The 15976-nt window shown below is 35.3% G+C and overlaps 1 protein-coding gene across 5 annotated transcripts in view; it reads right to left on the minus strand.

Annotated features, from left to right (window-relative positions):
• TBC1D5 (TBC1 domain family member 5) overlaps positions 1-15976 on the minus strand; it is a 316256-nt gene that overhangs the window by 70437 nt on the left and 229843 nt on the right. For all 5 annotated transcript variants that reach the window (XM_041466381.1, XM_041466380.1, XM_041466383.1 and 2 more), the window contains 2 exons: positions 9293-9435; positions 3366-3472 (listed from right to left, as the gene is read on the minus strand). In XM_041466381.1, the coding sequence (XP_041322315.1) occupies positions 3366-3472; positions 9293-9435 (250 nt within the window). The remainder of the gene's footprint in view (positions 1-3365; positions 3473-9292; positions 9436-15976) is intronic.

The raw sequence follows: 15976 nt of genomic DNA on the forward strand, positions 1-15976 counted from the left end.
AGCTATTACAGAGATGTGTTTTTCTCTTCTGTGGCACTGAAAAATATCAGAGATGTGGTATCTAAAATGTTCTCTCATCTCAGCTGCCAACTGGGGTTCCCAAAGTGAACAGGAGAGCTGCTGCAAGCATTAGGTTAATGGCAAGTACTAATTACTTTTCATATTATTTTTAATACTGGATAATGCTAAGGCTTGATTTCACAAAAGGTCAGGAAATTGCACTTGTCCATCTTTAAGAAAAAAATGCCCCCCACCTTTTAAGTACAGCTTGCTTCTGACATTTAGTCAACATCTCCTGGTGATGACTGCGGTGAAAAGAGGCAAACAAAATGCGACAGGTTCATCAAGCCTAAGTTTAGCTCTCCTGATAGAGACTGCATGACAAGAAGTAAGAAGGAAATACTTGCTACATCAGAGCAAGGAAAGAGAAAAAATCATAGATGTTTTTTAGATTTACAAACCCATGTTATCTCCAGAATTGGAAGTTACAGATGGAAAAGTTGTATGAGGTTTAACATCTGATAACAAAAAACTCCACAATTTATGACAAGATTGTTCCTTAAGAACCTTTCAGTTTTATCCACCTCCAACCTTTTTTAGTCCAAATACCCCACAACCTCCCCTCTGTAAGATGACTTGGTATTTTCCTAGCTGCAAAAATAATATGGAAGACAACATATATATCAGCAAACCTGCAAGTGGTAGATTCCTGTTTGCAACTGGCCATGACTTCTAAACTGCATTTCTTGTCCGGCTGAAATTTAGAGCTTAAAGGAGCAGAGAGCAAGCTTCTCTCAGATATTTGGAACAACACAAAACATTCTTGGTATGTTCAACAAATAATGAAATAAGCCACTGGACAATGCAACAGTCTCACAGAAAAGAGTTCCCTGATTTCAGATATTAAAACCCAAGCAAAATCTTGGAAGAAATGCCATGCAGAAAAACTCAGCCCTGGATAAGGAGAGATAAAATTGCACTGAACCAAACGTAATTTCCTATTAGAAACCAGAAGCTTGTGATGGAGAAATGCACAGGAAAACATCAAAGAAGGAAGAAAAATAATTAAGCACTGAATTTGTTAATCACCACTTGCAAGTTGCACTACAGACTAAAATCTCTTTGTCATTTCTTCCAACCTGCTTTCATCTGCACAGGGAATAAGGGCAAACTGAATTATATCTATGTAAAAAAAAAAAAAAAAAAAAAAAAAAAAGAAAGAAGTATAATTTTCCACTTATTTTTGTATATAATCTGTGCACTGACTTTAGTCTCCTACAGCACCCATGAGTTGTTGAGTCTTGTTGAGTCTTCCCTTTCATTCCTTTTCATGAAAAATGTTGACAGATTTGAAAATGCTTGTGCACAGGTCTTAAAGAACAGCAAAACTTCCATTTGAGATATATGGAAAAAACAGACTGAACAAACATATGCCTACAGACATCTAAGTGAAACCTAAAGTCACACCTAGGAAAAGGTAAGAAACAGGTATTCAAGTAATGGCCTTGAAAATACATTTATTTCTCAGACCAGGAACTATTTTTTAGTTTTAGAAGGATCCTTTAGAATGGTTTTATTTCCTTATTGTAAGAAGTCCTGATCTTTTTATGCAACCCCACACAAAGAACCAGTGTAAAATTAGAGGTGGCTGCAAGTCCCTTAGGCTCTTCCTTTTCTGGAAATCAGACCTTCTCAACATTCAGAGTATTTCCCAAACAAAAAAGTACAGGTCAGAAATAAGAAGCAAGTGCATTTTATCTTATTTGAATTGACAAAGCAACTACCACTCTTTGCATCAAAGAGTTTCAAGTACTGATTCACCTGAGCAAAGAACTACAGAACTACTACTACTACAGAAATCCAGTATTTATCTGAGAGGTGTTCAAGGCCCACCTGAGAATGTTAATTAATAGGACATCAAGGCCTTATGAGTCTGATGACTTCATTCTGTTGGAGACAAGAGCATAAAGAGTGGAATAGTGATTAAGCCTCTTTGTGGGAAGTTGGTGGTTAATTTTTGTCCCCTTCAGCTGATGGGATATCTTGTATGCTGCCTAGCATGTTTCAGAGGACATCTGAATAATTAATAATCACTTTATTGTTTAACATATTTCTTCAATAAATGACAGATTGCATATTGAATTCAGATGGATAACTGAGCAAAATTTTCCTCCCTTTGTATCTTTCTTCTAAAAAATATTTCTATCTTGTTTTGCTATGGAAGTACATAAATAAATGCTGGGCAGTTTGATTTCACAGACTGCTGCCAAAACCCTAAGAAAGATTCCTGAGATCTAACGTTATAAACTTTCTTACACACTGAAAAGATGTTACACTTTACTTCTCATCATGAAAGAAATCTTTGTGCTTGAGAGGAATGAAAAAAACAGCTATAAGGATGCAGATTTCTGCAAAAAACTGATATAGAAAAACAAAGAGACAATTTTTTTCTTAATCCATAAAAGTGTAAACACTGGTACTGAATAAAATTTTGCAGAAGGCAGTCAGAGTGCAGAAGTGATGAATTTTTTGCTTTCAAAGATGTTGTGCACCAAGAAGATGAGGGAAATCAGACTTTACACTGGCAACCTACTAATGGGACATGTACAAAGACAGTTCAAAACCAGCAGCACAATTCTGCTATCTGCCAGAGATCTGAGTAAATACAGATTACTGTGTACAGCTGAATCTCAAGCACTTTATCCACTATACAGTGAGTGTCTCCTGTGTATTATACCCACACATATACACATGCCATTCTAAAACAGGATGAGTTTTTTTTTCTTTTTTTAATAGATGAGTACATCAGAAACTGCATGCTAGTAATATTTGGCATGAATTTATGAATTTATACATTTTATACATGTGAATCTTTACAGGCTGTAACATCAAACTCTTGTTTTTAATCAAAAACCATCACATAACCATTATATATTGGGCAGGGGTAGTGCTTTAAGGATTAACAGTGATTAATCCCAGAAATCCCATGAAAAAGGTCTTTCAGATGAAATTGCATGATGCTTTCTATACAGCTTACTAGGTTTTAAATAGTAACATTACTGTTTCCCTGAAAAGTATACTTTATCCTAAAAGATTCCTGTGCAGAATACTGTGCAAAGTTATTCTAAAGAGCACATCTGCAGTTACCAGAGCTCCTGGATTACTTTAGCAAAGTGTCCTTTAAAGTATCCTTTAAAGAGTAAAGGAACTTGTTTCTACTCTTTCCTTCAGCTCTGTTGTCAGGTGAGAAAAAAACTCAAAACTACCATTTAATTTCCAAAATGTAGGTTGTTATTAACTTCACAGCATTTAGAACATTTAATTACAGTGATTTATTTCCTGTATTAACAGAGCAAGCACCTCACCTTTGGATCTCGGAGAAAAAGTGCTCTTAGGATAAGGGAGTGAACATCTCCAATAGGTGGATAATGCATCAGAAGTCCCAAACAGGTCTGATAATTACTTGAAATCACTAGAATTAAAATTAAAATAAGAGAGAGAGAGAGAGAAAATATTACTGTCTTACATTGATATTCCAAAACAGTACTTTTTCCAGTAAATTCATTACAGTTCAGATTTGGCTGTCTTTTCCCACATGGTGTCTCAGAACTCAAGAGCAGTGCTCAGAGTAAAAGGAGATAGGCATAATCAAGCCTTGTGACTACACTTGGTTTAATATAATTGAGTTCTAAAAGTACGACTATGTTGTTGACACTTATGTTAGCTCCAGGCTGAGATGCCCCAATTCAGACCTCTGTAGCTGTGCCCCCAAAGCCTGCCCCAGTCAGTGCAGCTCAGGGCAACACCATCAGCAGAGCTTGAAGAGCTAGTGCTGCAAAATGGACACGGACTTCTCAGATGCTCCTCCACAGACATCTAAATTTAAATGTGATAATTTGCATTTATGGCTTTATAATTTTGCCCCACTGATTAGTTTTGCAGAAATATCTTTTATGTTGTTCTTAAATACATATTTACATATATATACCCACACACACTCAGATACCTATGCATACATACAATTATTCAATAACTCCTTGTTATCTTTTAAATCAGAAACTTCACAAAATATTCAGGAAAAAGGGAAAAGACTAGATTTTAATTTCATAATACTAAAAAAATATAGTACATCATTAACTTGCTTAGATTTTTTTCACTTATTCAGAAAATTTTCAGCATATTTTGCTAAACTTTATAATTTTTTTTCTAATCTGTTTGATTTTATCTGAATCTATGTAAGCATACTCTGTGGCTTTTTGCTTGTTGTCATCTTCTGGTTTGTTTTTTTTTTCCTTTCCTTCCCAAATCAATCTAATTATGAGTGCAATTATTAAAGACATCTTTTCAAGCAGGTCTATGTAAACTACTTCATTTCTTTTGCACCATCTAAATCCAGGCAATCCATCTGCCACAGCTGTCAAAGCAATGCCTGTTAATGATGCAACATAAAGACAGCCTCCAACAATAGCAATTGCAAATACATTTCTAACAAACTTTACTATTCTGAGAACTTCAGCTATAGTAAGAAGTACCTTTAATTAGTCGGGATACTGCAAATACAAGATCATTTTGAATCAATAAAAAGCAAAATACAGGGCAGTTTTGCGGACAGAGAAATTTAAATGGTTTATTTTTTTTCTTTCATGTGAATAAGCCTCATATCCTCCTGCACCTTACCTCCCTCAACAAGAGGATTATGGGGAAAAGATGCAGGACTGGGCAAAATGAATAATTATAATCTGTGTAAGGAACCACTTTATCATCTTCATTTCCGTTGCTGATCCGACAGCTTGTAATTTCATACATCTGCTTTCATTTGTAAAGCACTCACTTATCCTACTCATTCTTTATCTGTTCTGCCTGTTCTTTTTCCTACCCTTTGTTTTTCTTGTTCATATTCAGGTACCTGCTTTTTCCTCTTGAAGTCACAAAGCTGGCATAATGAACACAATACAATGGCCTCCGTCAGAGTTCTTTCAGAGTGTAACACGAGCACCACACAGAACCCAATACCCAGTCAAACTCTCCTATGTTAATCAAATTTCAGATACTGAACTGTGCTTGTGATCATGATGCCTTTTTACCAAAGCAAATAAAAACAGTGAATATTGATATTAAATAGTTTTATAAATGATAGAAATTGAAGAACTAAGTATGTGTTCTATTCTGCAATGTAAAACTGATTAAAAATATATTTTCTTTATTTTTCCTGGAAGAGTTCTTTGCTGTCTCACAGATACAGAGAGCACTAAATATTAAAAAAAAAAAGATTTATTTTAATGGTGCAGACTTGACCCTGACAAAAAAACCCTTATCATCCAGAAAGTTAAAAAAAAATCCAGCACTTTAAAGGGAAGACCTGCTAACTTTTATATATGGGTTTTTTTACCTTCAGGGTTCCCCCCACATATTTAAACTGAAAGAGGGTAAATTTGAATTGGACATAAGGAAGAAATTCACTGTGGGGGTGGTGAGTCACTGGCTCAGGTTGCCCATAGATGTTGTGAATGCCCCTGGAAGTGTTCCAGGTCAGGTTGGCTGGGGCTTTGAGCAATCTGGTCTAGTGGAATATGTATCTTGCCCATGCCAGGGGATTGGTCTAGATGATCCTTGAAGGCCCCTTCCAGCCCAAACCATTCTATGATTGTCTCTTCAGGAAAAAATGTGTAATATTATACAACAGAGGGCCAGTTTTCTTAAAAATTATAGATAAACAGCAGTAAACCAAAACTGAATATGCCTATTGGTGTTAAATGGATTTCTGAGAATCTTCTATAGGATGAAGTTTCTGGAAGGAGATTCTGTGAAATACAAATATCCAGTCTCAGCAGTAGCTGGTGTGTTCAGCTGCCTTGTAAAAAGCTTGGTGGTTCTTCAGCTGTGCTTTTCCTTTTCTCATTGGCTTAGTGGGAGTCACATCTGGATCCAGCTTCTACTGTGAACCCCAAGTTCTCACTTCCCCAAAGAAAAATGCTACTGGCATTTCTAGGGAAGGGAGGAGAGAAACTTCTCTCCACAGAGAAAACAATCTTACTGTTCTTTTATTAATATTGCAATTCAGTGCCCAGAGGAACATCAAATTGCCTTCTCCCTTCTGCTGTAGAAGAGACTGAATTTTCTCTGTTGGCCCAATAACCACCCCTGGATACAAGCAGCAGTAATGTGGTGCAAAACCTGAAAAGTCAGAGAACTGTCCTCAACAATGTCCAAATTTTCTGATAAATTTAATTTCTTAGAAGTTTATTATTTGATGTCACTGATCCTGTATCCAGATTATTTCATAACCCTGGAAGGGTGGGATTACTCCTCCCTTCTGCTTTACACATGGCCAGGTTCTCCTTAATAGCCCCTAAATTGAGTTAAACATAGATAAATGAACATCTTGCACTATAACAAAAATAACTGATCAGTTCCTCTAAGAAGAAGCTATGGTCCTTTATTTCTCTCAAAATATTCACAGTGCTTTTAGAGATGAACAACTAAGTTCTAACAATGGCCTTACCTACTCCTCCAGTGGAAACAAGATAAAAATACACTTCCTCTAATACTGATCAGTCAAAATTAGCTCCTGGTTCAATAATGGCATTAATTTACTATACAAAATATAGACAGGTCTTCCAGGTTTGTTCATGCTTGTCTTCCTTGAAAGGAAGTAGTTAAAATAAATCTATTTTTGCATCACATCCTTCCCTCCCTTCTGGTTTCATCAACAACCTCATGTATATTCACACTGGTGAAACAGAAGCAAATATTCATGCTTCTGATTTGACAGATTAAAAAAACCCCAAAAAACCCAAAACATTTTTGCAAGAATTCAAGAATTTTTCCAAAGAAACACAGGAAATAATTTATTAAAACTTACAGCTACACTGGTACACAACCCTAAGCTTGGCATGTGAGGATTATCACTCCACAGACAAAGATCTGCGTGGATACAGATGTAAAACTGAACAGAGCAGTTTACAGAATGGCTGTGCACATTATTATGTGTCTGTAATCTCTAAAATATATAAGCAGTAATCTGATAATCTAAAGGTTCCCTTCTCCTTGCATAATATATTGTTTGAGCAACAGAGGATTTAAAAACTAAAATAAAAATGAGAAATATAGCAGAAAATAGTTTCTTAAAATCGTGTCCTTGAGAACATCATAATAGAGCACAGAAAAAAATTCAGCAATTCTCAAACCAGCAACTTTCACCCATCCCCAAATGTGTTGTTTTAAAAGAATCAGCACAATTTCTAAACTTTCAAATGCTTTGAGTACTGTATTATTATAATTGCTTATATTTGACATTTTCATAACATAATATTGCAGGAGCTTTATTATTGTTCTTATTGTTTCAAAGTTTCTAAACTAAAAACTTCCCGACTGTTTATTTAAATTAAAGATAATTATCACCATTGGATGTTTTGAGCTTGTTTCCTTTCACCAAATAAAGAGAAGCTTTTATAAACTTACTTTATTTGAAAATGTTTTTAAAATTACTACAACTTTGAACTCTGTTCAAAGCTCAAATATTATCAGCAATAAAAATCATGAGGAAAACCAGAAAACTTTGTGTTACAGATATATAACATAAGGTTTTTTATGTAATCAAGAACTGTGGAAATTGTTATGGCTTGAGCTTGACTTTGGAAAAATAGATTCAACTTTACAGTATTTATGACTTACTTTGCTTCCCCATTCTATTATGCTTAGAGTAACTAACTAGGTCCAGCTGTAGAACAACAAGTTACTTATTACAGAAACAGTCAAAATATGAAGTATTAGCTGTCCTGATGAGATGACTTTCCCTCTCATTTGGGTAAATGTACCACACTGCAAAGCTATTTACTACTCTATTTACTAAGCCTGGAAAGTTCAGGGAAAAGAAGGAGACTGATTTCATACAAAAGCCTGGAACACATTTTTAGCTCATATTTTAGTTAACTCATACTGATACTTGTACCCCAGCAACATAAACCAAGAGAAAACAAAGCCAGAACAACTTTCTCTCCCCAAGAAGAGAGAGGCTTCTTAGAAGCACAGTTCTAACGTGCTGTTTTTTTCAAAGGTAAGCAATGACACGAAATAAAATATTGATGCTAAGAAACTTTCTTACATGCCTCTTCAGAACATATCTCTACCAAAAATTTTAAATTACTTCAGTTTACTGAATATGAACAAGCAAGATTTAGACTGCAAAACATAATGACTTGTAATCAGATCATCCTGAAACATCAGCATTAATTTTGAAACCTCTGACCAGAATTAAACGTCCATTTTTTTGAGAGGAATGAAAGGTAGCTCTATATTCTGCATGTTTATTAAAAAGTAATTAAAAAACACATGAAGGCAGGCAGTGGAACAACATGTACGTGTAAAGTACCACATTATATTTTCAAGACTGGGCCCTAAAATAGGAACCACAGATGTTGAAAACTTCCTATGTCCTAGAATACAAAATTATGTCAAATATGTGACCTTGTTATAACCTAAAGCTTACAGATGGTATATACTTAACTCTGAATAAGTTGCTATAGAATTCATATACTTAATGACAGCCATACATCTTGCTGTGAAACACATACTTTGTTGCATCAGTTGCATACAGAATTTTTTGCAGAATCTGATAGGACAGAAATAAATGCCTCAATTATCATTATGTCTCTTTCTCCTCCCATTTACAATTATATAAGCTAACAAAATTTTCTTGGTTGCTTCTTTGTCCCAACTTAATATTATTGGTCATTACTAAATTATAAGAATTCACCTGTCCACAAATTTCAGGTGTACTGAACCGAAATAAAATAAATCATAATATTTTTAAGATGTCCCTCTTGCACAGAATAAACATACTCAGTAATTTCTACTCATCTTTGTTTTTTATTCATGATATCTCTTCCAAAATTGTGAGCCATTGTCTTGTGCTTTTTCTTCTTTCTTACAGGGGAACAGCATAAAAATATTTCAAGTGTCACAGGGAAGCTTTACTCAATTCATGAGCTTCGTCAGAAGGTGGAGCTCTATACTTGCCTGTATCACTTAGAGCACATAAAATCTGCAACTCCATGTAAAAACACAGAACTACTCACAAAACAAACCTGCATTTAACTCCAAGATACAATTTGTTTCATAAATACAGCAGGCCACGTCTGATAATAAATAGCTCCTCTCCTAGTATTTGGAATGATTTTCAATATGTTAAAAAAGTCACAATGGAATTTATCCTTTTTAAGGTCTCTTTTTCTTTCAAACAGTAGGTTTGCATTCTTTAAAAAAAAAAGATTGTAAGATAGCTGATACTTACAGGCATCTCTGATATACAACAACATGGCTACAAAAATGTAGTCAACTAAATTCAGGGTGATACTGTCAGCAAATAGAGCATCCCAGACAACCAGAAGATCCTGAAGAGGGAATTCACGTCCAAACAGGAGCCTTACCCATCGCCTGAAAAAAAGGGGAAATGTTATGATTTGTATTTCTCCATTTTACCAAGTATGGTAAAGTCAGGACATATATCCCAGGATCAGCTACAGTCCTAAACATTTTATCAGAAAATTGTGCAAAGCGTCAAGACCTGTGATAAAGACTTAACTAATTGTATTTGTGGAAATGTTACTGCATCTACATCAAAGAAATTGTACATTAGAGACTGCAGAAGCTTCACTGACTAATATTATTATGTAGGTGACCCTCAAAGGACAAAATACATCAATCCCATATACATTTTTGAGCATTTAATGTGATAGTGACCTAAGATGAATAGGAGAAAGTGTTATGGAAGAACGTCCTGGAACAGCAAAACCAGGAGGGTGAAGCCAGTGGTTTATGAGATGCCCTGAAAAGCCCAGTCAAGTGAAAACCAGTTCAGAAGCAGATGCCAAAGTGCAACTAAAATGGACCAGGTCACAGTTACTGTGAAGGGGCTTTCTCCCTGTTCTGGATGACAGTGTTTGTGACTCCATATAAAACATGCTATGGATGCTATTTTCATTAAATCTAATTGAAATCTTTACCAGATTTAGTGATAATCTTCATGTAGAGTATACTGTTAATTCCTATTCATCTCTGGGCTCTTTTCATACCTAGCAAAATGTGAAAATTCGTTATATTAAATGCAATATTTGCTTGAGGCTGGAAGCTTGAGATGCAGAAGAAGAAAACTGTTTCTCTTAATTTCTCATTTCTAGTTCTGACTCTTACGCTGACTTACTTGCTGACCTCAGGAAAGGCACTTCTCTTCCCTATTCCAGAATAGAGCCACTAGCTTTGTATCTTTTTAGGTAGGATTATCTAAGGTCACATTTGAATGAGCTAAAGAATAGTTAGTAACATTAATCCTGAAATAGTTATTACGAAATGGACTTAAAAATAATGAATTACATTTTTAGCTGGGATATGCAAATAGCTACGCATGTGGAATCTGTTTATTCAGTGGCAAGAAAAGATTGATTGCAAATTTCTGCTAAGCAAATTAAGTCATTCTTTAAAACTCACAAAAATTTCTAAAAAGGCAACTAGAAATTTCTTGTTCAGGATTAGTTTCGCTTGTAAGAATTCATGTTTAACCACTTTTGTTCCAGAAATCATTGGTTTAAGGCATCCAGGATTTTGTTATTGGCTTTTTTTTTTTTCTGATTCCAGTATAAAGAAAATACTGGACAAATTAATTCCAGCATGCCAGTCTAGCACAAGCTTTGAAGATAGTAGTGATCTGCACAAAAAGACAGTCTCTTACAAAAGAAATTCAAAGAGACTGTTGTGAGTGAAGGTTGTGTTCACAAAACTTTTATTCCCCATGCCACTGGAACCATATCTACAATCCGCAAAAATATCCACGTACAGATTTAGAGATCACTACATAGAATCTTTTCCTTGCAAGATATGTTCCCTTTTAAAAGTGAAAATAGTTGATTTTGAAAGACACAGCATTCCACTCTCATATCAAACATTTATGTTCTATGGTAACTTTTTATGTTAGTACAGTAATTACAGAAGTCCCAATATTAGGTACAACAAAACAAAAACTCTGTATTTCCCTCTCTGATCAAGCCCCTTTCCTATGAGGACTTATTTTGAGACCTCAGAAAAAGAAATCAGAACTGTAACACAAAAGCAAGGCTTAGTTGGTGCATTTAATACCATGTCTATTCTACCTAAGGGTTTTTGCCATAGTAGCACACTACCCTGCAGTGCCCAGCCTGAGGAGACTATCACCCTATGGTGACACAAACATTACTCAGACTCTGCATGAATCCCATTACCTGCAGTAGGAACTCCTCTCACCTGTAAAACCACAACTTTCCAGTTACACAAACTGTTAGGCAAGGAATCTCAGCAAAGCTTGAAGCATTTGAGCTGACTTTGCTTGCAACTACCCAAGTCTCATTCAAAAGCCTTGCTAAGAGTCTAATACACTTCAAGAGAAAAAAATACACCATGGTGTAATGGGATTTGTTATTAGTCCTTTATTAGAAATCTCTTTTGCTTCTTTACTACTTCATTATGCAGTGTTAATCGTTTGTAGATGCAGGTTTATTCTGCTCGAGCAGAAGTCATTCCTTTTTTTTCTCCCGCTTTTATATTTTCTCCTGGGAAAATTAAATCTCATTCCCCAGAGGTATCACGTTTCACAGATGTAGACTGCTGAAGAACAACTGGACTTCCTTTTGCAACCATAATATTGCTGTTAATTATTTGAACCTTCCTGTCTTAAAAAGAGTAAGCAATTCATACTGTTGTAAATGCATATATACTAAATGCTCTCTTCTTTTTTTCAGCAATGTTTAGCTCACAGCATCTATAAACTGAGGGCCCTATTGCCTATGAACCATGCTGCCATATGGCAGGACTTCACTCAGCTTTTATATTAATAAAAAAAAATCTTAATTCCTTAACTAAGTGTCCACACTGAAAAGCTGTCTTTCAAACTAACACATTTTTATTGCTTTTACAAGTATTTGCAGAGAATTTAAGACACCCTTAATAATTGCATTGCACATGATAAACCTTTTCTTTTTGTTTCCTCCCCCCTTTTTTTGTTGAGATGACTGTCTGTGTTTTAATTATTGTTCTGTCCTGTTAATCTTGCCTTACATCTGTTACACCTGCAGACTGTGAAACTCACAATAGTATACCTTTTATCACATGTGGTAATACAATAATTCATATTTTACCAGGCACACTTAGCAATTAAAATCTACAAAAAAAACCCCAGATTCTTTAAAGCCATAATACACCAAGGTACTACTACCTACATTGTAGAATATGTAACTGTATCTTCCATTTATGATTCCTATATAATTAAACCAATATTCTCAAGAGATCAGTAATTACTAGCCATAGATAATGATTCATTAATGACCTTAAAATATAGGGAAAGCAGGAGAAAACTCTGTGCTAGTAAAGCCATTAAAAAAGGCAGTGATCCAGCTTTACCAGTTTTAACTAACACCAAAACCATTTTGACAAGAGATTTACAGGACAATTCCCCAGCCATCAAAATTTAAACTTCTATTACATGTTCCATATATTTAGTTGCTTATCTTCTCAGTCTTCTTGTGAGGAAGAGAACTCTTTTAAAGAAAATTAAATAAGCCCAAGAAATAGTTACAAATGAGGCAAAACAAACAGTTTAGGAATGTTTATGAGGCCAAAACAACACAAAGAAATCAGAAAGAATAACAAAAATTGTAACAACAGGAAACAGGAAAGCATCACTCTGAAGCAAAATGCCTTGATCTAGGACTCACAAGTTGATAACAAGATGCCTAAAAAAGACTATTGTTAGGAGCGTATTTTCAGTCATTTATACATTTGCTAAACTCAATGTTCAGTACAATTTCCACTCCAAGCATCTGCTCAAGGCTTGACTTTTTTTTTTTAATTCATTGATACTATTCATTAGAATAAGGCTAAAAAAATTCTGCTCGTGCTTAACTTAGTTTTTTCTTCAAGCATTTCACTAAGGTCTAGAATCGAAACAACAAGGTCTCGGGAATCTTCCTTTTTACTGTGCATACAAAAAAAAGAGAAGCCCAAATCTGGTAATTCCTTGTTTGACCTAAACACAGCAGAGTAAAGATTTCCACAGAGCATGTTCTGTTTCTTTCTAATTCTTGCCACCAGCCCAAGAATGCATCTGCCAGCCTGTGCTTCATCCCAGCTACACATTCTACATTCCCTGCATGGGAAATGGTAGAAGTGTGTATCATCCCCTGCCATGGCTACTGTCACTTGGGGGATGTGGTGGCAGAGGGTGCTGCTGCTCTGGTGTCCAGTGTTTGCAAGACTAGTCAAGGTCTTCCAGAGAAAGGAGCATCAGTAGGATTTTGCAGGATGTAATTTCATATTCAGTGCAAGTTTTGTTGCCTTTTTTTGTTTTTAATAAGAAAATTATTTAAATGGACTTTAAGTATCGAAAAGAACACCATCTTATCAAAACTAAGCACTCGGAAGCTGAGAAATGCCAAAATTAACATCAGTTGTTTACTAACTGAGAAAATGATATGTAAGCTCTGTCTCTTTAAACTCTGTCATGAATTATGTTCAAGCAAACATTTGTAGCCAGTGCAATTTACTATGTAAAGTCATGGTCAATAATTTAGGAGAAAGGGTATACAGACTTGAGCTGTGATCTGCCTGTTCAAAAATAAGATATGGAAAAAGGATGAGGAGCGACATTTGTACAACACTTGCAAAAGAACTTCAAATTATACAGAAAATGAAGACTTTAGTAGCTCAATGCCACCGGAAAGCACTATGGATGAGAAGGAAATACACAGCAAAAGCACCCTCAAAAAAAGACATCTGATTCCAGAAACTCTCACAGATTTGATAGTTGCAGGAGGCAGAGGGGAGACAGGTAAGTTCAATCAGAGGATGTTTATGGCAGTTCACTTTCTTTTAGGGACATGAAGGAGACCCATCAAGACAAGCCTTAGCAGCATTCCAGCTTAGACCTGTTACACAGCCCATTTCTACAGCGCTCCATCCCTTACTTAATAAATCTCATTTTTATTAAAACCACCATGGCTATATTTGTTCCAAATGTCCTAAAGAGATGAATAAAACCTTCAAATGATACAAGACAGAGAAGGAAACATGCCTGAAGTATAATCACAACTTGTTCTTTCAGCTACTCTTCTACAAGGCTTTTGTGGAAGGGCAGTACTGCTTATGGTGCAGCGGGAACTCTTAATGATCACAGATGAGGAGAAAGGCAAAACGGCTAAGTGTCACAATTAACAAAATGGCATTTCTAAGATAAACAAAACCTTATTAAAATCCAATATTTTGTCAGAACAGAAAGAAGCCTGTAAAATCCCTACAAAGCCAAAAAAATGGTATAAGAAGTTATGTGGGAAGCTCAGCAGACTTTCAGGGATTTACAGAGACTTCTAATGTGTTCGATTTAAACACTGAGAATTTTACACACGGCATACCCTCATATGCACACTACCCATAAATGATGTACAGTGTGATATTGTTACAGCATATGCTCCATTTTTTGCCTTAATCTACTTAACTTGTGAAGGGAATGAAAACAGACATCTTGCTAGAAGATGTGTTTACTTCAACCATAAATTCAAATGTTAATTCTGGATTTATTAGATAAAATTATGTGGCCTTTGTCATTTGAGAAGGCAGACAAGATGATCAGATTTTCCTTAGGCTGTAAAACATTTAAATATTATAGATTTCTACCACATTGTCTCTAGCAGTGTATGCTGATTGTAAAAAAGTGTGTGTGATAAGGAGGGAGAAAGTATGTGCCAGCATCTAGCACATCATTCAGCTTCTCCTTAGACTTAGAGATAATAGTGAGTATATAAAATGTGTGTCTGCCTTATCTGTTTAAGTAAGTTCAGACTTGCATATGGAGTACTATTCTGCTACAGAATGACATACATGCTTTAATATGCCCGTGATCTGGCTGGGGTTGTCCTGTCCTGGACTCCCATCAAGGTTGTTCACTTCACCCAGCTTCTCCTGTACTGGCTGCATGAAGATTTGGTGGATCACTGCACCAAACACAGGAATCATGGCCCTGCTGCTGGGTGGATACACAGTCAGTTATTTGGTTTCCCTTTTCAGTTTCAAATTCTGTTAGGCTTGTGGTCACATCCATACAGTTTTAAGTTTTACATAGCTATATTAAAAACCCCTCAGCTTGAAAAAGTATGATAACCACAAGCTTTCTGTTCCACAGTTTAGAAACCAGGGGCTTAATGCAAAGATAAAAATTAAAGTGTTTGATAACAATTCAAATAAAAAAGAAACTAGACATTTACATTACAGATTATATGTGTTTCAGATCTAACATAAATAAGTTTTCCTGTTAGAAAATAAGCACTTAAAATTAAAGAATAATGACAATAAAACTCATATATTAATATAAATCTACTTAAATTCATGCTAAGTGATGAACAATAATATTGTACATAGTTTACTTTGTTGCCTTCCTTCCACTTGGGAAAAAGGTTTTGATATGCTCTATTGATATTTCCTACTACTGTACATATCCAGAAATTTTTAATATTAATGACCTTATCAAACATGGACTAGCATATCTCTTTAAAAGAAATACCTTGATTTTTTTTTTTTTTTTACTAAAAAGTGACATAAGCATGTAGTTCTTATGTGGATAATTTCCTTTCCCATTTGATTTCTTTCAGATTGCTGGCAAAGATTACTCAGTTTTGCATTTAAGAAAAATTCTTTGTGTTTCGGGAAAACTCTGTGTATTTCCTTATTAATGAAGGTTTTTCTTTCCAAAAAACGAATTCCTAATAACTAGCTTTCCTTCTTACTGCGGTTTACCTTTCTCTGCAAAAGCACTTACTGCAGTTTTAAGTCAGACCAATTCAAATATATTCACTTGCAGAAATGCACTTAAGGAAAAAAACCAAACAAATGTCACTCCTATCCTCAAAAAGGTTAAGAAAGACCCAAGGAACTACAGGCCTGCCAGCCTCACCTTGATCTC

Source organism: Pyrgilauda ruficollis, unplaced genomic scaffold (assembly GCF_017590135.1).
Source record: "Pyrgilauda ruficollis isolate IOZ18807 unplaced genomic scaffold, ASM1759013v1 scaffold2, whole genome shotgun sequence".
NCBI classification, from domain to species: Eukaryota; Metazoa; Chordata; class Aves; order Passeriformes; family Passeridae; genus Pyrgilauda; species Pyrgilauda ruficollis.